Source organism: Merops nubicus, unplaced genomic scaffold (assembly GCF_000691845.1).
Source record: "Merops nubicus isolate BGI_N331 unplaced genomic scaffold, ASM69184v1 scaffold3082, whole genome shotgun sequence".
NCBI classification, from domain to species: domain Eukaryota; kingdom Metazoa; phylum Chordata; class Aves; order Coraciiformes; family Meropidae; genus Merops; species Merops nubicus.
In genome coordinates this window covers 1-23,566 of record NW_008591381.1, presented here as the reverse complement: position 1 = coordinate 23,566, position 23,566 = coordinate 1, and the positions used below count along the sequence as shown (strand labels likewise).

The following is a 23,566-nucleotide window of genomic DNA, read 5'->3' as shown; positions in this document are numbered from 1 at the left end:
GCAGTAATGCCTTCTGCACTCCAAAAAGATTGCTGGCACAGGATTGTAATAGCTGTGTTACTGGAAAGCACCAGAGGCACCACTGAGGACCCTCAGTCTTAGCAAAAGGCACTGACAAGTTTGAAACAATTCATACAAACCTGTATGAAGATGAGCATGAGAGCAGAAGCCACATGAAGGCATCCCAAATCTGCCTCTCCTCAAAGAAGAGAGAAGGAAGACTCAGTAAATCTCCCTTCCCTCCCCAGCTGTGTGCTGCTGTAGCTAACATCCCTTTACCCTGTCCTGTGAGGGGCTGGCAGAGCAAAGCCCTGAGCCTCTCTGCCAGGTGGAAGGAAATGGTGGCCTCCAGAGCATCTGAAACCTCACCTTTGCTTGCTCCCAGTGGGCTGAGGGGTCTGACAAAGGTGGCTGCTCACCTGCAGATGGCTCCTCTTTGGCTAGGCTTGCCCTGGGTAGGAGGGATCCCCCAGTTCTGGGGTAGCAGGAAATGCTCGTGTGAAAGCCAAGCTGTTTGAAAAGCAACTGTGTGGAGCTGCTCAGAGGTTGGTTTAGACAGATGAACTCTCAGGTGAAGGATAAACCATGTTCTGTCTTTACCAAATACTATGGGTCCACCTGTGGTGTGTTTGAGATTTTTCTCTTTAATGGAAATCCCCATTAAGGCAAATGTCCAAACATTTTTTTCCAAACACCTCACCCCACTGCATTCTCCTACCTACTAGGAATACTCCCTACCCCACAGTCACTTCTTCAAACATATGTGTGTTTCCACTGGTGCTGATCATGGTTACACACATCTACAGGGATTAGCCCCCACTGTGACATCTTTTAATAAGTTTTTGGCTTTCATTCCACTGTTTTAAATGTGATAAATACCTTAACATGCCTCCTTTGTATAACTGCAGTGGTAAACCAAGTAGTGGTAACCCAAGATCCTCCTGCAGCTGCCACTTTGATTTTTCCAGGGTAAGGAATGTTCAAATAGTTACTGAAACTGCCATGCAAGTTAAAATCTACCCATTAAGGGTGGGCCTGAGTTGAGGAAGCCCCAAATAAATCCCTTCAGCCATGGAGGATAGGAATTATGGCTCTGAAATCAGCCCATTCACTACTGCCAGAGACTGGTCTTCATAGGATGGGATGTGTGGGAGATCTCTCCAGCCACACTTAGCTTTGAAATGAGTTCATGGAGAACTCATGGAGAAATTGTTACAACATTCAGCCCCTGGGAGAAATAAAGATGGTCATTTCTACCAAATCTCAAGAGTTTTAAGTTAATGGGCAAGCAGTTTGTGACTCAGCTTTTCACATGGAGAATGGAAGTGCCTAAAAGTCACTGAGGCCAGAGCTGTGTATGCCACCACAGGGAAGGCAGCCATGGCTATTTTGTTTGGGTTTTTTTGTGTGCATGCAACAGGAATTCAGGTCATTTCTCCTCCACAGCCTGCCAAAGGAGCTTGCTTTTGTCCATAAAAGAAATCCACGTGGTTTTCCCCAGAGAGAATCCCATTCATGACTGAACACCTGTAGCTTGGGAACATAAATAATTTTCTAGCCACAAAATGTAAGTTTTTCAGGCATAAATTCTTTATAAACATCTCTGCAGGAGACTGTGTGCCCCCACTCAGGTGTCCTACCTTCACTGCATTGTTGAGAAGTCGATCTTTTTCTTCCAGCTGTCTATGCTCACTCTTCAGCTCATTGCTTCTCTTTAATAACTTTCTCTTCTCTTCTTCTTTGACTGCAGAAGAGTAAGATTAAGGATGCAAAAGTTAAGAAAAGGACATGGCAAAACTGTGTGTTTGACAACATAAAGCAGGAGCATGTGTTTTGAATGGTGGGTTTCAGATCTCACTAGCCTTTAGTCAGCAGGCACAGCCAAATCAACCTGGAGCTTCTGCATGCATGTGTCTATAGCAGTGGGAGCTCACAGGGCCACCCAAAAGCTGTAATAGTGCAACTCTGACATGACTTAAAATTAATCCTTGGACCACATGTTGTCCTGGAGGCCTCCAAGAAAGAGATCAATGGTATTTAATGGAAACAGTTGGTGACCCTGGCTGTAAAGCACAATCTTAACAGTACCAGACCTCTGCTAAGCTCCTGACAAACTTCATCCAAGGCCCCACACAGCCCATTGTGAGAGTGCAACAAGGAGATAAAAAAAGAGTCCATGCACAGGTAGCACATGGCACCTGATACCAATGGCTGCAACCCCAAATATTACTGAAACAATTAGGAGCTGCTCCTGCTGCAGCATCCTGCATGGCCTTACACTGATAGCCAGGGACATGGCTCTGCCTAGCCTGACTGTGTCTCTCTCTGCCTCCAAGCCTGACAGGAGACTGCTTCAAAATCCCATCTTCAGCCCTCTTCTCAGGAAGGCACCACTTTGGTGAGAGCCTCTTCCACAGAGTGAGGCTCCCAAGAGATCAATCTCTGCTTCCTTAAGGAGATAGAGAAGACAGTGACAGAGCAGACAGAGGGGAAAGGGGGAGAAAGTTTCCTGCTGCTCCTGGTCACAGCCCCTCAGGGACCTTTGCACTTGGTAGCATCACAGCAGCATTTTAGTGTTAGTGCTGTGCAGGACTCAAACACCATTGCCCATCACCAACAGGGAATCCCTTGTCAATAGCTGTGTTAATCCCTACCTGTTTTATGAGTAACATAGGAGTGAACAATAGCCAGAGTTCCAGTCCATGGCACATTGTCATCTTTCTTTAACACCTATAAGCTCAGGAAACAATAAAAAGTTAGGACTCCTCAAAGACACACAGTCCTGGTTTACTCCCTCCAGCCTCACAGCTCTGCAGGACCAGATTTAGGGTCCTTGTCTCAGAATGCACAAGCTGAGAAGTAATGAGAGAATAATTTGAGCAGCCACCTCCACTGGGGCTTACTCCTTCACTCATCACTATAACCAGCCCCACCAAACAGTGCTAAAATGGGGTTGCAAATCCTCTGTTTCTCATTGCCCTGGCCAGAAGACATGATTCTGTCCCTGACAAGCTGATCTGCATGCTGCCAGGAGTGGTGTCTACTCAGCATGGGAGAAGCTGCTGGTCTGTAGGAAAACATGACTGTCCAGCTCTAATCCTGGGCTGCTCTGCTCTCTGCAACTAGAACTTCCCCTTGACATCTTCAAAGGAACATGACAGGGATCACCATGCTGAGCACAAGGAACTCCAAGACACAAAAGCTAAGCCTCCACTCTACAATTTAGTGACATTGTACTGTTGTAGTAATTGTTTTCCTGTTCATGCCATCAGCATTATTCACAGCAACTAGACAAATTAGCATTTCTGACATGAGACTGATCAATAGTTGTGTGTAACACTATTTAAAGGAAGTGTTCTCCTCACAGCTTTCAGATCCACTGGTGAACAGTGTCTCCTTCTCACACTGTCTCCCTCATTATAAGATTTATATTACTTGTCTGGCAACCCTACATGCTGATGGCTTTACTGTGAAGAAGAGAAACAAAGGAAATGAAGAGACACTTTTAAAGGATAACTCTCAGCAGACACCATTACAGGGAAGCTAAGGTCAATGAAAATACCAGAAACAAATGCTGCAAACTGTACTAAAAGCCTCTCAGTCTTACTCTAGCTCATGTAGCCCCCCTAAGCTGTGACCACAGGTTGGATTAGTTTAGTGGAACACAAGGTTTCTCCCAGTTCCCTTTCCTGGCGTGCAGTGCTCCATGGAGCTTACCTTCTGTTGGCACTTTGGACAGACCCAAACTCCCTTGGGGGCAGTTTTGAGGGGTGGGTCCAGGCAGTTGAGGTGATATGCTCTGGGGCAGGTGCCACAGGGCTGCAGGTTGATGCCACGCTTGCAGGCTGTGCAGTGCTCATCGTGGTGGATCTCATTCTGCAAGAGAAAGGGGAGGATGGCTCAAGTCACTCCATTCACAACTTCTCTCTACACAGCACTCAAAGGCTCTGCTGCAGCAGAGAGTTGCATTCAAACATGAAATCTAGTTGGCCAAAGGACCTTGGCTGCTAGAGAAGATGACAGAAAAAATGGTGTAGGATAGCAACACATGCAAACAAAGCAACAGAAGAGCCCAAAGCAGGTTCTGTAAATGGAAAGAGATAGATAGAAAAATAAAAACCAACTAATCAAACACAGGAGGGAGTTGACTGATCTACCCAGCTCCTGACACAGGCATCATTTCACTTGGTTTGGATTCTGTGTCCCTCCAGCACACTGCACACCATGCACAGCTCTGTGCTGAAGCACGACTCAAAGGCAGGATGTATTTGTCCTTCAAGTCCAAAGAAGAAGGATGCAAGCAAGAAAAAGTTTCTGGGGGAAAAAAACACAGTTCCATGTTTTATGCCCACTGCCTGAAGGAGCAGCCATGGAGCTGGTGTGCTCCAATGCAACCTTCTGCTGTGTCCCCTCTCCTGTGAGTTCCTCTAGAGGGCTCCTTTGTCTCTCTCTTCTCCCTGGCACTGATTGTTCTCTGCTCAGACTTGCTCTGACAACCTTTCTCCAACAAGACTGATTAGTACTTTGTCTGAAGCAATGTATAAAATGAACTAAGACTCATCAACAAAGTTACAGTGTCATGTAGTAAATTGCTATGCTAATCTGGTGGCAACGTTAATTACTCTTTGTATAATTAAGTGCATTTTAATAAAGGAGATACTGATTTTAAAACTCTTGTGTCTTCTGAATCATTAATAAAAAACCTGAATTTTCTTGTGCTTTTCCAGGAAGGAGAATAATAATTTTGCACCTCTGTTAATTCCAAAAGCATATTTTCATTTCTAGGGATATTAATTAAAATGTTTCATGATAGTTTTAGTCAGGTTTATACCTTGAATTCTAACTGGGTTCTGTCAAAAAAACACTCTTCAAAATATTGCTCTTTAGAAATTACCTGCTCAGGAAGTTTTAATTTTAACCTCAATGTAAAGAGATTTAATCTATACAAACTAGAACAGTTGCTCATTTTTCTTATTATTTTTCATTAAACTCACCAATCTGGACTAATAATTTCTCCATCAGTGGATTCTACAAAGGGATTCAACTCAAGCCCAAGAGTTCACCTCTAATTTCTAACTGAGGGGCTCAAAGGTTTGGTTAAGTGGGAAATGTTTCACATAAGCAGTAGGAAAAGCAAAGAGAATAGTGAAATTTTGTAACTTGATAGAGTTATAGACAATAATTATTTAATTTGGTACCTTGATAAGAGTTATAGACAATAATTATTTAATTTTGTAACTTGAGAAGAGTTATAGACAATAATTATTTAATTTTGTAACTTGAGAAGAGTTATAGACAATAATTAATTTTGTAACTTGATAGAGTTATTATACAATAATCAGAAGGCAGCACGGTGATGAAAAGGACACTGGTAATAGATGAATTTTGCTACACATACCTTCCAGAATGGATCCTCATTTGCTAGCACATGAAAGAAGGGTAGAGAAGAGATTAGTGGGAAATACACTGCTGCAGTGAACATTAGCTCTCAGCTAGGGGAGCAATTTTAGTCAAGCTGTGACACAGAGGATCAGGACATTGCCAAAAGGAATGGAAGCAGGAAAGAATGCAACAGCAATTAGTGGAATTAGCATTTCAGATGGAAAAATTCACATTGCAGGAATCCCCTCTCCAAAAAGTGTGATGCTAAAATGTCACAGTATGAGAAGCATGTTCTGGTTCAGAAGTTTTCCCACAGAGCTCCTCTCCAGATCCCAACAGTGAAGAAGTCTTTCCATTAGCTCTCAGCTAGGGGAGCAATTTTAGTCAAGCTGTGACACAGAGGATCAGGACATTGCCAAAAGGAATGGAAGCAGGAAAGAATGCAACAGCAATTAGTGGAATTAGCATTTCAGATGGAAAAATTCACATTGCAGGAATCCCCTCTCCAAAAAGTGTGATGCTAAAATGTCACAGTATGAGAAGCACGTTCTGGTTCAGATTTTCACAAGTTTTCACACAGAGCTCCTCTCCACATCCAAAAAGTCTTTCTGCAGGACTTCAGCCTGCTGGATGATCATAGAATCATTTAGGTTGGAAGATGAACAGTCTGGCCCTGAACCAGCAAGGCACTTAGGCAAGTGTTTAACTCAGGGTAGGAAATTGGTGCCACTACTTACTGTTAAACACATGTTTAAATGTTCAGGTGATTCATGGCCAAAATGCTCAGTGACCTGTGGGAGTGAGCTTTATGCTACCATCAACTCTTTAGCATCAACCTCTTCTCATCCAAAATTCCAAGATTTTTTAACCTTTGGATGAGCTGATTCTGTAGGGATTGTATTCACAGCCTGAAAAGAACAAGAACCATCAGGACTCACTGGAAAGCAGGCCATAAAATTTGTGAAATTTGTTACACTTTGGTCCAAAGCCAGGAAATTTGCACAGCTTTATGGAAGCTGCACAGTGGGGATGCAGAGGTGTTCAGACCTCACACACAGCTTCACCTAAACTGGACCAAAGGCTAACTGAAAAGAAGTCCAGGATCCTTTGCTAACAGCATCCAGTGCTGCCACTCCTGTACAGTGCAAGTAGAGAGGAAATACTCCAGAAATATCCTCACAGAAGCTGGCAGTCTAACAGCATCCAGTGCTGCCACTCCTCTACAGTGCAAGTAGAGAGGAAATTTTTCATGGAATTCCCTAACCTCGTGTTTACATCTTCACAGTTATATTTAACAGCTTTAGATATAATTTTTCTTCCATCAGTTTGTCTGTTTTTCCCAACAACTGTAGCATCCTTTGGCAATGAGTTCCATAAATAATCACAGACTTACAAAAATCTGTGGATGTCACTTCAAATACACAGCTACACACACAGAGACCCACCAGGACATGACACCACCATGACTCAGGGGACACAAATTTTATTCAGATAAACAGAGGCTTGATAATTAAAGAGCCTTTTCTACAAATGATACATGTCAGGGGATGTGACCTCATTTCAGGTAAGACATTTTCAGATAAATGAATCTTGATTCATTGACATTTTTTTGCTCAAAATTTGCAAGAATTGTTCTCTTCTGCATTTCTGGAAATGGCAGTTGTTTCTTCACAGGGGTTTTTTAAGTTTGCTTATTTCTCTTTTCAGCTTCCTTTTACTATAAACTTTAAAACACTCAAAAATACATCTGCTTCTGCCTTCTAGTTACTGAAAAATTAAACTGAAGATGATTTTTTTTAAAGGAGCATTTTATGAGGGAACAGGCCATGGGCTCTGCACTGAAGGTGGACAACTGCAGTGCCAAAGCTGTCTGGGCCAGCCAGCCAGCATCTGTCTTCAGTTCAGATCATGCACAGCATCTGGATGCTGTTAAAACCAAAGACACAACGATGAATGCTGGTTTCCAAGCAGCTCTGAGATGGCTGCATCACTGGAGCTCTCTCACTGGCCTACTTCCTTGCAAATAAAATGGGAAACTGTTAAGCCAGGAGTCATGTTCTTTCCACTGAGGCTCAGGTGAGCATGGGTGCTGCTCAGAGGCATGTCATCATAGCTGTTTGCCATGTAATAACCTCTCCTGTCCTCTGAGACCCTATGCACTAGAAGCATATGGTAACCAGACCAATTGTCTGCATCCAGCTTCTGAAGTTCTGAAGGTAGAGAGCAGCAGTGCTGCACCTCTGTTGGTGATCCTGTGGCTCAGGAACTCAAGCAGGGCCAGAAAGGTGAATCTCAACCACTAAACATGACACTTGACAGGGATATCAAGCAATCACTGAAGAACTCTCAAAATGTCATGTCTTAATTGAAATTAGCCCTGTAAATGCTCCTCATACTGAAATAATATTTGGCTTAGAAAAAGGCCTGTCTTGCCTCACCTCTAATGCACCACGTAGAGCCTAAGTTACAAAGGCAACACCAGGCCAAGGACATCATCATTAGTTAATTAATAAATTAAACTGTACTCAGTGTTCTCTCTGCTTTCTCTCCCACCTGCCAACTCTTTGCCTTCTCTATACCTTGTGAGTTTTTCCTGGAATGGGCTTCTCCACATAAACTAATCAGCATCATCCCCAAAGGGATTCTCCAAGTTGTTCATTCTCAAGGCTTTTACCATTAACTTTTCACCATCTGAAGTTCTTGTATTTTTACAAGACTGGAAGGTCATCAAATCAAGATTTATGGCTCCAGCTCTTAAGAGTCAGAAAAATCGTGTGGTTTTCATCCATTGTTTTTAAAGCAAAAAGTATGATAAGTTTCTAGCCCTTGAGGATGGACAGCAGTTTCTTAAAGCTGATAAAAAGATGTAAATGAAATCCAAGAATAGTGATGATTTTTTCAATCCAAATTTTTCAACCTCTATTTTTAAGCCCTTGGAGTTGGCAATGCTGCCTTCTTCAACCTCACTGCATGCTGCTTTCAATACTACAGACTGGATTTTCCACTGATCACAGAGACTTTGGCTCTGTTTCTACAGAGTTTTGACCTTTAGCCTTCTACTTCAATTGTTTTTGCAGGAAAACCATCTCTTTTCACTGCACACTGAAACCCATCTATTTTCCCTGCACATTTTGCACAGGGGCCTACACAAAATAATGCCCTATGCTACCCTAGCAGTAATTCATATGAAATCCTACTAATAAATATTGAACATGTCATTAGGACAGCAGCATATAGCCATTTAAAAAGATGCTTACCTCTTGTTGAAAGGAACAAGGGGTTATTCAAATAATTTGATGCAAGGCGTTTCCGCTAGCAGGGAAAAGAAACCAAGAAACAGTGTCACTGGAAAGTGCTCTGGCTGCCTCTTGCCATTTCAAATCAACCAGCCCCATGAACCTCCCTCACACATAACCAGAAGCCAGTTCTGTGGCTTAGAATATTCCCTGCCAACCCAAGACAAACAGTTGCATCATTTACCTTATTAACAAGTTCGTCGTAGAGCAGTCAGATGGGCATTAGATTTTATTAACAAGAGAGTAATGCAAATTGCCAATTTTATTGATTAGGTTGCAGAGGTCTGGTAGGAGGAAGGCAGCAGTAACTCCAAGGAACAGCAGCTGGCAGGGATTCCAATCTGCTGAGGCCACCAAAGATTTTCAAACTTACAGACCACTGGAAACCTGACTCAGATGTTTGACTAATACAATGCAGCCCATCACCAACTAGTCAGGTGGCAAAAGCTGTTGGCCAGTATCAAGCCAAGCTTCATTTACAGTCTATATAACCCCCAGTTGTTTAGAATCATAGAATTCTTTAGGTTGGAAGAGACCTTTAAGATCAAGTCCAACCATTGAGCCAACACTACTAAGCCCTCTGCTAAAACAGAATCTATTTCTTTGAGCCACCCAGCACTTGTACAGCAGGACTGGAAATAGTAGCAGTTTCCTCAATTAGTTGTTGTTAGGCTCTGCTTGGAGGAAAATTAGAGGTCTTTTGCTAAATAAATGATTTATTCTGTCGTGAGTGAACTATTCTCTTATAAATCTGAAACTTAACTCCTTCCTATGCAAAGAAAAAAACAATAAAAAATCTACTGAAGGTGAGAAAATAGGTCTCTCCATTTCTTTTAAATAAAAGAGCTTTGAAAAGAAAAAGCAAAACATTCAAGTGAGCACCTAAGACCATGATCCCATTGTTGTAATCAAGGAAGTGAGCACTGCCACTCCAGATGCTGAGCTCCTGCCGTTTTCAGGGGCGTTGGCAAATAAAAAGTCTCATTTATATGCAATTTCAATTTAAACAATCATGAATTAAAGATCATTCGGTAGACTAACCGTAAATTAAACTGCACCAAAATGCCTGAAATGCCACAAAATACCTCAACTCGCTGATTAGCAAATCAATTTGAGCAGCTAATTGATCAGAGAAAAACCATCTGCCTCCATTTTCCTTGAATGGCATTCCCCATGGTCAGTACTTAATGACAGCTCCTAATGAGGACACAGCTGATCAGCCACAGGACTCTTTCACAGGCATCTCCTTTTCCATTCCACCCTTCACTTCAGGATATGTTTTTGAGAATGGTTATAAGGAGAAGCATGAAGCAGGGCTGCAGCAGATCTACACCATCACCTCCTTCATCCCTGCTCCAAGATAATGGAATTTCTCACAAACACCACATTACAGCCACAAAACTCTGCTGCAAGGATTTTAATAAACTCATCAGAACAAAAAGCTGTAAGGGAAGACACTACAATAATGCTACTAAGGATAAAGTTCCTACATTGTTAGATACTGGACATATGGACCTCACTATTTGCTCTGAAGAGGCTGCTAGAGAAAAGTTGAGTTCTGAAGAATTCAAGTGCTCAGAGCTGCTCTAGAGCATAAAAATCTCCAATACTTTCACAAACAACAATAATCAAGCCACTAAGCAGCTTGCCCACAGTGGTGCATTTCTCCTTAGCCTCATCTGTCTGCTCTTTGCCAAAAAACACAGAAATCTGAAGTGATGGCATACCAAAAATTCTGCATGGCTTGTACCTCAATAAAGGAAAATCACTTCCTTTTGGTTAAGGAACTCAGAACAAAGACAAATCTTGCTTAAATGGAAAGCTGATCTGAAATCAGTTTCATTCCTGTAGGAAGTTCCAATAGTAACCCCAAGCTGTGGTGAAATTTTAAAGGTGGGATTTTAAGAAGCTGAATAAATGCTCCTATGTCAGTTCAGAGACAAAGGAAAAAACAAGTGCAGAAAAACCAAAGTCTATTTATGTGCTGCTTTTACACCAGGTTTGCAATCCAATGTTATGTAGGACCAAATTTTGTTACTACTGTAATTGTAACAGCATAAGTGTAACAGACAAGAGAGATTACCCAGAGCACTTTATTTTTAATTATGCATTATTATATTTATTATGCAGGCTTCCATACCCCCTGCAGAGAACACTGATTCTTAAACCAGCACATCCCTTTTATGAATGTTGCTAATAAAAAAAAGCAAAGTTCTCCATTTATTATTTGGCACATAGGAAAAAGAGAAATAGGAATGCAAGTTTGAACATAATGCAGCACTTCTGTTCTTCAGTTCTGACCTAAAGGGACTGTCTGTGTGGGTGAAAGAATAATTAGGCCCCACATTAATATAGTCCTTTTGGCCTTTATTAAAAATAAGATGAATTCTAGTCTGAAGCAAGTGATGTTGTGGGGTGAAGACCTGTTGTTTAGCTACTGAGATGAGACCTTTCCTTTCTTTTCCACATCAATATCCCTTTACAAGGCAACGTGTGGTTCTGCATTCATTTATACTTTTGTAATAAGAAGCACTTAAGCCTTTTATTGACATGGAACAGGACTATAGTAGAAAAAGTGAATGATAAAGTACCTCTGTTTCCAAGAGTCCACTGTAGGCTGGATTTGCTGTGCTTCTTCTCTTTCTTTCCTGACGCTTGCTCTGGATTTCTGTAACCATGGAAAGAAGCATGAATTGTGTGTTTCCCATTCATCAGGGAAAAAAACATAGATCTAACTTGTTAAGCAAGATGCTCTTACCCTCAACCCCTTGGGTTTTGTGTTCAGTTTCAGTTTCTAAAGTATAATTGAGTTGAATCAGCATTGGTATTTGCTGCAGTTCAAGGTTTGACATTAATAAGCTTTTCCTTGTAAGACTCCAAACACAGGCACTTTTTTTTTTTCCTTTTCCCTCCAAGGTGGACTTCTGCTGCCCTACAGGATTTTTATGATGATCCCTTCAGGCACATATTCAGTAAGCATTAACAGAGAGCTTTCAAGATACTATCAATGCCTGCTACGAACAAAAATGAAGTATTTAAGGCAGTTAAGCCTTGTAATTCATATCAGATAAAAGTATAGAGATCCTGTTTAAATTTCATTTACATTGCTTTCCTCTCCAGAGGTTAGAAAAAGCATGGTCAGAATGGCATGCCTAGATTGAGTTCTAACTAGAGCATGATGATTTATCCATCCAAAAATACCCCATGTCACAATCCTGAGCACGCAAAATGTTATGAGCCATACATGTTGTTTTTCTCACTAGAAAGAGCAGCACAAAAATAGGCTCATCAAATGCAAGTCCTGGTTCTGAAAAGGGTGAAACACAAGAGAATTCCCCTCTGCTCAATGGTAACACCTATTCCAGAGGGTACTGGCTGAGGGTTGCATTTAGCAGGGATGAGCCACGGGCATGTTCTGTAACACACACACACACAGAGTGAGCAGATTCTTTGCCCCCTGAAATCTGCAGGTTTAATGCCACTTTTATCTGAGCTAGGATTTAATTTCCACCATATGGAATTTCTTTTTCCAGCTCTTGATGCCAGTTCAGAATGGTGAAATTAGTACAACCATGCTATTTTAAAGCCTACTTTAAATTTGGATAATAAAGTAAGAACAGACATACTTTAGCAAGGAGAGCCACCCAGCATCCACCCCATGGCATGAAGTGGGCATGGGTGGGCTGATGCTCTATTCCAAAATGTTTCCTATGTGAATACTGTAAGGAAAGTTTTAGACTTGTTAGTCTAAATGCCCACACGATGGTGATAGCTCTGTTCTGTCTTGCTCTAAGTAGATCTCTCAGAAGGAGAGGAGCTTGCAGGAGGACTAGCTCTTCAGCCCTGAGGACCTGGAGCACATCCAGCAGAAACTCAGGACACTATCTGGTTCTGCAGAAGGTCTGGCATCTTTCATCAATGTCTGAGCTAAAGAGATCTCTCTCAGAACATCCTCAGTGCCAGAAAGTGGCCTTCAGGAGAGCGAGTCCTCTGTCCCACTTGCAATCCACCCATAAGATACACTCCAGCTGTCAGGATGTTTATGATACACAGGAATTGGATTCCCAACACACAGTTCTGGTTTCCAGGCTCCCTTTCCAAAAGTTGGTCACTTCCCTAGAGTAAAAGTGGCCACTCTGCATGGATTTTGTACTGGCCTGAGTTCCAAGGTACTGCTTTGAAACTTTTCACTCATAAAGACTACTGGCTAAGCCACCACTCTTGGACTGATGGGTGTATCAGAAGGAAACTGGATAGACAAGAGAAACAGAAGAACAATTGCTTGTATATTCTGCCTGGGTTTTCCCACTGGCACAGGAACATGTCACCTCTCATGCTCAGAAGGTGCCTTCTCCTTGGGTAATCCAAAAAGCAGAGGCAGATCCACCATCTGACATGAGCTAAACATATGCCCTGAGTCACAACTCAGGGACCTGTGATTCACATTCTCACTACCACAAAATGTGTGACCCCAGACTGAAATCTCCACCCTAAAGCTTCCAGACCCTTGGGCATCCTCTAGAGGGAATCAGGCCTCAGGGTAAGTGCTAGACATGGATCCAGTAGCCTGCCACAGAGCCACCAGAGAGATGATTGTTCTTTATGTCAGTGTCAGTTCTTTTAAGGGCCAAAAGGTGACACAGATACCACAACAGAGGAACCCTGTGGCTTACTGGTGGCAAAGAAATGGAGGAAGTGGCCCCCCACTGGCTCTTCACTTTGGTCTCAATGGAGTGAGATGGAGCAGGCTCAGTAACCCATGCTATGTGGTCAGTGAATCCAGCATCTCAGCATCCTTGTAGCAGCATAAGGAAAAACCTGGAGTCAGGGCAGCCAAGGCTTAGTCTCAGAAGTGGTCAAAGGGATACAAGATTGTGACTTTTCACTGGTCCAGAAAAAGAAACAAAGAATTTAACACAGCAGAGCTTTCTGTGCCAATAAGTGGGTCACGTGTCTTCACCAGAGGGCTGGGATGGATCTGTGGGTCCCTGCTGCTTTGGGTCTCAGGTTTAAGAGGTAATTTCTTCAGTACATGCTCTCACCAAGGCAACAGAAATATCTGATGGAGTCTGAATCACACATGTGGTAGACACCTGGAATGTAGCTATGGAAGAGGCATCACTATGGTGCAGGGATGAAAACTGGCTGGGGGGAAAAGTAACAGCAGTGGGAATAGAGAGAGTAATGAACTGAAACAGCTTGAGATGTACTCCACCCTGTGCAACCATCAGGGAGGGAGGGTGCAACCTCAGCACTTTATCTATGGGAACTGTGAGCAGAAAATACCCATGCTTGTGACAGAAAGAGTATGTACATCTAAAAACATATCTGCCAATAATCACACCACAAAACCACAGGCTGATATACTGCCTTTTGTTACTTCTGCTAAAAGGTTCTGTGTAGATTTCAAAATGGGGCTTAATAAAGTAAAAATGAATAATTTGTCTTCAATTATTAAAACATTCCAGTAACCTAGATAGAAATATTTCAGGGGTTTTTATACAGTAAAAAAAAAGATGTGCATTTTTAGCATAACCTGAATTAAAGAACTCTTTTAAAGTTTTGCCTTCTATCTACTTTTTTTTACCCCCCCACACAATGGTAACACTAAAAGGTGTTCTAACAGCCTAGAGAAAGTGATTTAGTATGTTACAGCCATGCACTGCATCACAGAATTGGGATGTCTCATACCTGAGTTTATTTACTTAAGAAATATAAACCAAACAGAAAAAAAAAACCCCAAACTCTAAACTGTAATATATGTGGCAGAGATGAATAAATTTGAAGATAGCTTTATTTTGGAGGCAAAGCTTCAATGAGCCACTGCATTCATCAATAAACACTCCCCATGGTCATCCTACGAGGCCCATCATGACAATTTATCTTCAGGGAAAACTGCACCTTGCAGAACATCAGTCAGTGGAAGTGGCTGTGCTCATCTGCTGGCAAAGGTCTCAGAATATGCCTCCTATCTGGGCTCTGCAGAACAGAGCTCTCTCAGCAGTAAGGGGAAAGAGACTCCTCTGGACATGAGGTGGGAAGGCTGCTGGGCTGCTAGAGAAATCCAGCCAGGAGTGGATCACAGCCCTTCAGCACAAAATTAACAAATAAAATGAAAAAAAGCAGTAACACTGTGAATTAATGACACTGAGTGAATAAGCTTTTAATGACCCCATCTTGATACAGTTTAATTTCAAAACTGTGGGGCTGAGAAACACATTACAAGTCTTAAAATAAATGGAAGTGTGTAATGACCACTGCTCCCTGATAAATAGCAAAGGCTGATAACCATAAATATGACATAGCACTAAAATAATAACCTTTAGCATGTGGAAGCTGTAAGGGTATTTTTGACAGTTGTAATCACCAATACTCCTGAAGAAATACCCTTTCCACAGGAAATAGCTCTTGGTGGGAGCCATTTATTTAAAGCTAGTAGGAATATAAAAAGTGAATTGGCCTGAAAGAATTGATTCTGCAGGATTAGTATTGCAGCAGTTGGGTTTAAAATGGGCATCTCCACACTTCACTGTAGAGCAGAGCAGACACTTGGTATTTTTTGAACAGAAGTATTAAATCCACACAAACAATTTATTAGTGGCAATAAAAGTGTAAAGAATGATTCAAAATTAAGTTCTCTCTGTTGTTAAGTGTCATTTGCACTTCAGCATCATTTCAAATGTTGTCCTATTTTCCTTAGACAAGGAAAACAAGATCCAGTCATCATTTTGCACTTTTTGGATTATAAATCTTTCCCCAAAATTGCTGGAGCTTTTTAATTTCCATTTCAATCCATTACCATTAAGGGATTAAAAAGACTGATGGTTTAAAGTTTCTTTAAACTGCTTTCAAATTCTCAGTCACTGGGACATTAAATGGTTTTCTAAAATCCAGATTTAAAGAGGAAAGACACAAAAGGGCCCTTTTGAATAAAGGCAACAAGACCCACAAAAAAACTGCTGCATATATTGAGAAGAGACCTCACAACCAAGATGCTATTTGCTCCCTAATTCACAAGCTTTCTTAAAACCAAGGAAGAGAAGCACAGGGACTTTTACTAAAGACAAATCAAGGTATAAAATTGTAGGTACCTCTTCAGTCAGCAAGGTATCTGAGCATGTGCCTAGCTCTGAAGCACATAAAAGTTAAACCCAGTGCACTGGAAACTCCTAAGTGTTTTGCTGATGATGGTCCATGGGTGGTAAATGTCAATTATTATTAATGTTTTAATCCTGAACAGACTGATTTTCTCCCTCTCACCTGTGTTTTCAGAAAGACAGAGCTGAGGCAAAGAAAGGTGCAGGTCTGCTAACCCTTGAAAAGTATTTTTGGGAAGTCAGAAAAGTCAACTGAACACTGCAATATTCAATTTAGTTTATGCACCATATATTTCACACTCAGAAGCCTAGGAAGTCATGCTAGAAGCTTTCACACAAAAGCAGGACCAGACTGGAAGTTTAGGGGTTGGTTTTGTGGTTTTTTGGCTGAACAGAGGGAAATGGAGGGAAGGAAGTCTTTGTGAGAGATAGTTTTCTAAATTGCAGAAAACCAAACAAGTTCTAGATTTTCACCATTATTTTAGACAGACCTTATTCTGTGGGACTCTAGAGATGACAGATTATTAACTCCAAAAATGAAAGTCCATCTCACATGGGGAAAGAGGAGAGAGAGAGCATGCTTGCTACAGAAGATCTGGGTCAACATCTTTGAATCTCACTGAGCCAGATCAGTGCTGGTCAGAGCCTTGGCTGCTTTTTTGCTTCATTATCATCCTCCAGTTGTTCACATCTTCTAAAGGATCATGATGGACTGAGTGAGCTCAAATGCTACTTTATGCCAAGGCTGGAAAGCTTATGGCAAGGTGCTGGCTGCAGGGGCAGTTTTCATGCCCTCTGAGCAGTGCAATGGGAGGGGAGGCAGAGCAAAGTAAGGTCACCCCTTATTTTGAGGCTGAAAAGCAGAATTGTGCATAGGCAACATTCCACCTGGTTCTTCATTGCACTTCAGAGTACAGAATCACCAATCTGTCTTGGCTGTGGAGCCAAGAGAAAAGGCTTCACTCAAGAACTGAGCTGTAAATCAACACATGCCTCTTACCTTCCAAATGTTCTGTTGTAACCAGTCCTAATGCTACCATGAAGGCAATTTTCTAAGGAAGAAATACAGCAGGGTTAGATTTTCTATTACAACAATCAAGGTAGAAGTAAATCAATCAATCAATCTAGCATTGACAGAATAAAAACCAGTAAACATCTTTTAAAAATGTATCTCATTTGAATGCATAGTAATAAAAAGAACTTTAAACTGAAGATTTGCTTCAGATATGCCTGGTCAGTCACATCCTACTTGTATGACTGTATGAACTTTGGCAGTTCAGAGACTTCTGAAGCTAATGCTGTAGGACTACTGATTTTATACAGCACATGATCAAAATTCAGGCAATTCAATCAACTGAATTTCACCTTGCTAGCTGCTTTGTTACTCCACTCATGGCACTTATTTTATTGGGTGTGAGCAAGCTGTATGAAGTCAAAGAAGATATGACACATTTTCATTGAACTTTGCAATACCAAACATGACATTTGAAGCATCTGGAAAGTCCCCACCCCCAAAAAAACCTTCTCCTCCCAGTTACAGAAAGAATATCCTGTGCATGGATTAGGAAGGGGTACACTGATGCAATTCAAAATTCCCTCAAAAGGGAGCAAGTGAACCTCTCACACTGACACTGCTGAACTCATTTTGCAGTGAAGAATCAGATCTCAAAATATGGCTCAGAACTTGTGTACACTATGCACAAAACACATCTTCATACTAATGAACCTTCAAAACATGTTAAGTACTAGAGCAGATTCTACATTTTCTGTCAAGTGTGGGTTTTTTTTATTTTTAAGAAATTTTTCCTTGTGGAAAAAGTTTTGCTGAAGCTTTTATTCCATCTCTTTGCTGGGAAACTGGAATACTGTTGTGTTCTTCCAAGCTCAAACTGAACTGACTCCCTGGTTTTGCATCACATCTGTGGTTCAGATTTGAGGATCTCATCTCTGAGATGTACAACATCTTTGAGGATCTCTTCCTTTTTTCTGTTGTGCTGAACAATCTTGTTGGATCACGTCCCCCAAGTGGCATTTTCAAGAAATTCCACAGAGGAAACAATCTGACTGTGAAACTCAAGCTATTAGGCAACCCAAACAAGTGAAGCCCACAGTCCAACTCTGATAAAGCATCCAAACACCACAGGAAGATGCAATTATCACACTCCCTCAAAAGAATATTTGTAAATTTAGACCAAACTAAACCCCAATCCTTAAGCAACAGAAAATCAAAACGTTCTGTTACAATCAAAGTGTCAGGAGAACATGATCTGAATAATTCCAGGTCAAAATTAGTTTGACCTTGATTGGTGAAAAGGCTTTTTCATTGTGAAATCCTACAAAAAAACCCTTTTCATTTCAGCTCAGGATAAAATCAGTTACTAAGCCACAAGAACTACCTTTTCCTTAGCAATTCTGACTTTCACACAATGAAATTGGGCAAGCAAGCACATCCTCATTTTGTAGATTAAAAGATCTCACTGTGGGGTGGGCTCTTCAAAACTTGAGGGTCAGAACTGGACACCTATAACCCTCTTATATATGTGAAAATATCTCTGTCCAACAGGTGAAATAGCAATATCCTAAGAGAGGAATATTTTCTTTCCACAATCTCCTAGTATGTAATTCTCCCTGTATATTAAAAAAAAATGGTGATGCTGAATCTCATCCCTGGCAATTTAGATATATTCATGCTGTATTTCTGCTTCCCTAACTGTGGTAATGACAAGCCCATGGGTTCATTTGCATGTCAGACCTTGATTTCAATAGCATTCACTCCTTAAATGTCTAAAATACCAGCAAGTCACAGTGGGGGCTCCACACCTGAAGGGAAAGATGAAGATTTGATCCACTGTACCAATCTGAGAAGAAAATTAGTCAATTTAGTAGAATGACAAAGCTTCACCTCACCCTCACCAAAAGTAACTTGGTGCCAGGATATATCCTGGTGCTCTGAGCCCAAGTAGAAACTTTTTTAAAAAGTCCCATGGAGAAGCTGTATTATTTTTAAGACATATATTATATTAACAGCATATTTTTGTGGGTTTTTTTTTCACTCCTGTAGCTCCTTTGATTCAACTCAAAATACTCCTTCCACTGCAAGGTCTTTCTTTCAGATATTCCTGAGTCTATTTCTGTTTCTTCTCTGTATAGGCATCTACAAAGCTGAGGCTGGAGTTTATCCAGATTTTCAAACCAGGCTTAACACTAATATTCAATTCCCAATTGCAATTTCTCTTGTCCTTCTTAGGTGGCATTAAAACCATTGTTAGCTAAATAAACAGCATTTTTGGCAGTAATTTTTCTGTCAAACAGAAAACTGCTAGAACCTGAAGGAAAAAAAAATGTTGTAAATAGAAAATTTTACTAATATAAAAACTTTTAAAAGGCAAAAAGTTCTGGGTAGAATTCTGTTTTTTTCTTTGCTGAACTCTGTGGGTTTTTTTTTAAAAAAGACAACATGAAACCAAACAACCCCTTGGTCCCCAGAGGAGCTGCTCCCCTAAACAATTCCTTCATTTCTCTGCAGAAGTCATGCTGGTGGGAGAAGGTCCATGACTAGATGGGCAGTTGGTGGCCTCCAGCCCCAGCAGAGCCCCACTGGCAGCACAAAGCAGGTGGCCCCACTCTTCCAGACCCTCCTCATCCTCAGGGGGATTGCACCCTCACAGCTCATATCCCAGGAGAGGGCTCTGACCACTGGACCTGGAACACCCAGGGAATGACTGAACCAGGAACAAAAGACAGTAATTATCCCAAATCTCTTCTGTTGGTGCAGGTACACTCAGTAGCTGCAGATGGGACTCCTGGCTACTGGGAAATCTTGGGATTTCTGGTTTATTTCTTTTCAATTTTCAATTTGATTTGTTAAACCCTAGCCTGTCATGACTAACATTTATGTCGAGTCATGCTGGAGTTCCTGTCACAGTTTTGTGCTTTGAAGATAAATAAAGGTGTGGAAAGAAGTGCCTAGAGTGCTTATTCTCTTTTTAAAAATATCATGGTGTCTTTGTTACTCTTTGCCTTAGATTTAATCATCTGTTTAAAAGCCAAGAGTGCTTCTAGAAACCTGCAGTGTGTCTTTTCATGGAGCAAACCAGAGATTTTTACAAAACCATTTCATTTTGTAATTACATGTTCTATTTATGTCATCACATGTATTTACACTAATTATGCTGTTAGTTCTAATTACACTAATTGCATAAATACATGATAATCGACTGAAGTTTACTTTCAAAGAACAAAAGAAATTAACTCTAGACCTACATATTTACAGCCCTGAAATAAATCCATTAGAAGAAAAGAACTGTCACACTTAAGGGCATAGCTTCAGCAATCCACCCAGAAAATTGTGCTTGAGACCTCCTGTATGCACAGTAGGAAAAAAAGCTCTTGGTTACCAAAAAAAAAAAGCAATTAGGATATCCTAGTTAGCCATTTAATGTAAAGCTCATTAAATTTATCAATGCTATACCAGCAAGTGTGTCCAGCCCCATGGTCTCTTCCTGCCTCTGTCTGGAAGATTCTTGCTCAATACTCTTTCAGTTTTGATAGGTTAGAGCAAAGAAAAATGGGTGTTTTTTCTAGCATTCTGTTTTTAAGAAGGATTTATTAGCCTTCCTGCCCATAAGGTGCTACACAATAACCTTTTGGAAATACCTCCCTAACCAAAACAGGATCCATCATTCAGTGGCAATGAAGATTCATATGAGGGTCAGGTCCTAAACTTGGGAGGTTTCCTAAATGGAGTTCCACAGAACTTCTGCAGAAAGCTGGGATCTTCTAGGCTAGAAGCCTAGAATGCTGTTTGAACTATACCCACCTCTCAACATGGTAAAGCACCACCCACATGCCTCAAGTCACATCATCAATTTACATTGTAATGATCCCCTTAAACCTACAGCTCCAAGGGTGCTTTCCTGCTACACATTTATTAGACTACTGAGGTTGAGCTGAGAATTTCCACAGCAGAAGTAGACTCAGTTTGTGGAACTTCTCAAACTGCCTCACAAGTACACCCAAACTAATGGGAATACATCTAGCCAAAAATGAAAATTACTGATAAAAAGAAACCCCATTTCTGCAAGGGCTTCTGATTTATATTTTCAGTTTACATCTCAAATAGAATTCATGGAATTATTATATATTTATTATAATGTATTTATATTTATTTATACAATTATTATATAATTAATCTTTTCACATCCTTTCGACTCTCTGACTCATTTTGAAAGATTTGAATGTGTTTCAGACAAGAAGGCATCTGTGTACACATGGGGAGACATGTACACAGCAAAGGCAAGAAACTGCACTGTTAAATACAATCTAAAAATTGCAAGACTCATCAGGAAGATGTAAAAGCTCAGCTTGCCAAAGCAATGTTAATTCAACCCCATATGCAGCCTGAAAATCTGATATATTTGCTAACATAAAAGATTTATACATCTTATTTATATTATTTAAAGGTATCTTAAATATTGTATATACCTTGCATACACCTTTCACAAAAAATACAGCTACACCCACACACAGTGCCTGGTTTATTATCAATTCTGACTTTTCTGTGACACTGAAAGGTTTGAAAGATGCAAATCAAATTTGTCAGAGCACCTCACTGGTGGGGGAATCACCTCGACTGCAGGGACTGGGTAGAGGGATGAAGAGCAGGCAGAACCATAAGCACAAATGCAATAATCACACAGGCACACAGAAAACTCCTTAGAATTGGCCCCCATAACTTAACTGTACTGTAGCTCACTTATTTAACAACAAAAAATAAAACAAATCACCTCTGGATTTTCCTCCTTTTTCTTTTTGGTAGCAGGGGGTCCCTGAGCTGACTCTTCAGGAGGTTTCTTTGTCTCCACTTTACTTTCTGTCTGAGTTTGGACTTGAGGCTGAATAATGATAACCTAAAAGACAATGTACAAACAAAAGAGTAGAATTCACTATATGAAACTGGATTTTTTCTGCCTGAAAGCTTTGATTTTTCCTTGAAGGGTTACTTGATACCCCTAAAGACAACAAATGTTAAGTCACAAGCAAAAATATAAAAAGCTGGATACTAAGCTAGGCTTCTAAATCCATACTTAATTCTCTAAAAAGTTAATTTTCACTGGTGCATTATAAACCTACTGCAGCCTAAGGGAGCCACTTGATCAGTTCCTCTGAAAATGAGGATACTTTCTATTTAGAGGACTTCTAAGCTGACTCAGCAGCCTAGCTCTAGCACTCGTGTTGTCAGTGATCTTGAAGTCTTTCCTTTGATTTTATTTTGCATATAGGTAGAAGAGGCAGAACTGCTAAACATTCAAAAGCACAGTCTGATCTCAGTCATACCAGTGTTATTTCACAGCAAGTACATGTGGATGGGAAGGAAGACACTTCTGAGTGCTACTCATATACCTGAGATCAGAGTGCAGTCTTCAGCATTTATGTTATGAGCAGTGGATATCCAGTTCTGCATAAAGAAAATAAACTATATGTGCTTGAAAATAAAAAGAATTCTGTCTTAAAACCTGTAGGAATTACTCCATAGATCTCTTATACATCCATGTATGTTAGTATATCCAGCTGCTCGTACTTGAATTACCACATAAAGGGTCACTTTGCTTAACCAGTAGCCAGTTTAAATAAGAGAAATATAAATTATATCAGAGAACTGGGGAAGAGATGTCTCCTTTTGTTTACCTCAAAAGCCATCCTACATCCTGTACTCTCTTTTAGCACTGTATGAGAACCTGCACTGACAAACAGACTCAAAGTAGCAGGATCCCAGTAGCAGATTACAGTGAACGTCTGCTGGGTACACTGGCAGCCTTTATTGAATTTGTTTCTGGTATAAGAGTGTTGAACTTGTTGCATTTCAAAGCTGAAAAGCAGTACAAAGGAGAAAGAAGTAATTCATAACTTGATTTTTTCCTATTGATTCATCTGCTGGTCAGTTCTGAAACCCTGAACTCTCATTTCATCTGGTCTTCTCCTGAAAGCATAGAAGGGAATGCCTGATTATTTGATATACTCCCCAGGGTCAGCTGATATAACTCGTGTCACTGTATAATTGAAGAGGGAGTCTGGGGGAAATTTGAGCCTGCACAGAATTCAGGGATAATATTAGTGAGGAGTGGTCTAGGGAAATGGAACATCCCTGGGGGTCTTTAAGGCCAGGCTGGAGGAGGCTCTGGGCAGCCTGATCTAGTGGGAGGTGTCCCTGCTCATGGCAGAGGGGTTGGAACTGGGGGATCCTTGTGGTCCCTTCCAGCCCTGACAGATTCTGATCTGTTTTAGGAGAGGACTTTAGAGCCCTAATGGCTCAATGGTTGGACTTGATGATCTTGGAGGTCCCTTCCAACCTAAAGGATTCTATGATTCTATGGTCCCACTATTATCAGGCTACACAATGACGCATTTTGTTCCCTCCTAGAGAGATACTTGTACACAGGCAGACATCTACCAGTGTTCACCTGTTTCCTTAAGAACTTTCACATCGCTTTCTGATTATTTTCTCCAAAAAGAACCACTGACACCACCCTGCACAGGGCCGCGCTCTCCCACGCGAATCTTCTGCTCCTATCAGCAACGTCCCTCCAGTGTCCGATTCCCCCCCCAAAAAAAGAAGAAGAACAGTGCTGTGAGCAGCAGCGCCCACCTTGCTGTCTTTTTTTTTCGGAGGGGGAGCGGCTGCACTTTGAGGCTGTCGTTGACCACGGAGACGGCGGCGCTGGTGCCGAGGGGCGCGGCCTTGCCGGGGGAGGTGGAGATGATGGCGTAGGCCACGCCCGCGCCGCTCAGGGG

The 23,566-nt window shown here is 41.2% G+C and overlaps 1 protein-coding gene across 1 annotated transcript in view; it reads right to left on the bottom strand.

Moving 5' to 3' along the window:
* PHF21B (PHD finger protein 21B) overlaps window positions 1–23,560 on the bottom strand; it is a gene marked incomplete at its 5' end in the record, with an annotated part of 24,046 nt that extends 486 nt beyond the window's left edge. Inside the window, 9 exons of the mRNA XM_008950226.1 lie at window positions 1,641–1,744; window positions 2,655–2,730; window positions 3,718–3,876; window positions 5,399–5,421; window positions 8,640–8,694; window positions 11,270–11,346; window positions 16,776–16,827; window positions 21,562–21,684; window positions 23,426–23,560. Of these exons, the coding sequence (XP_008948474.1) occupies window positions 1,641–1,744; window positions 2,655–2,730; window positions 3,718–3,876; window positions 5,399–5,421; window positions 8,640–8,694; window positions 11,270–11,346; window positions 16,776–16,827; window positions 21,562–21,684; window positions 23,426–23,560 (804 nt within the window). The remainder of the gene's footprint in view (window positions 1–1,640; window positions 1,745–2,654; window positions 2,731–3,717; window positions 3,877–5,398; window positions 5,422–8,639; window positions 8,695–11,269; window positions 11,347–16,775; window positions 16,828–21,561; window positions 21,685–23,425) is intronic.
* Window positions 23,561–23,566: the final 6 nt, after the last annotated feature.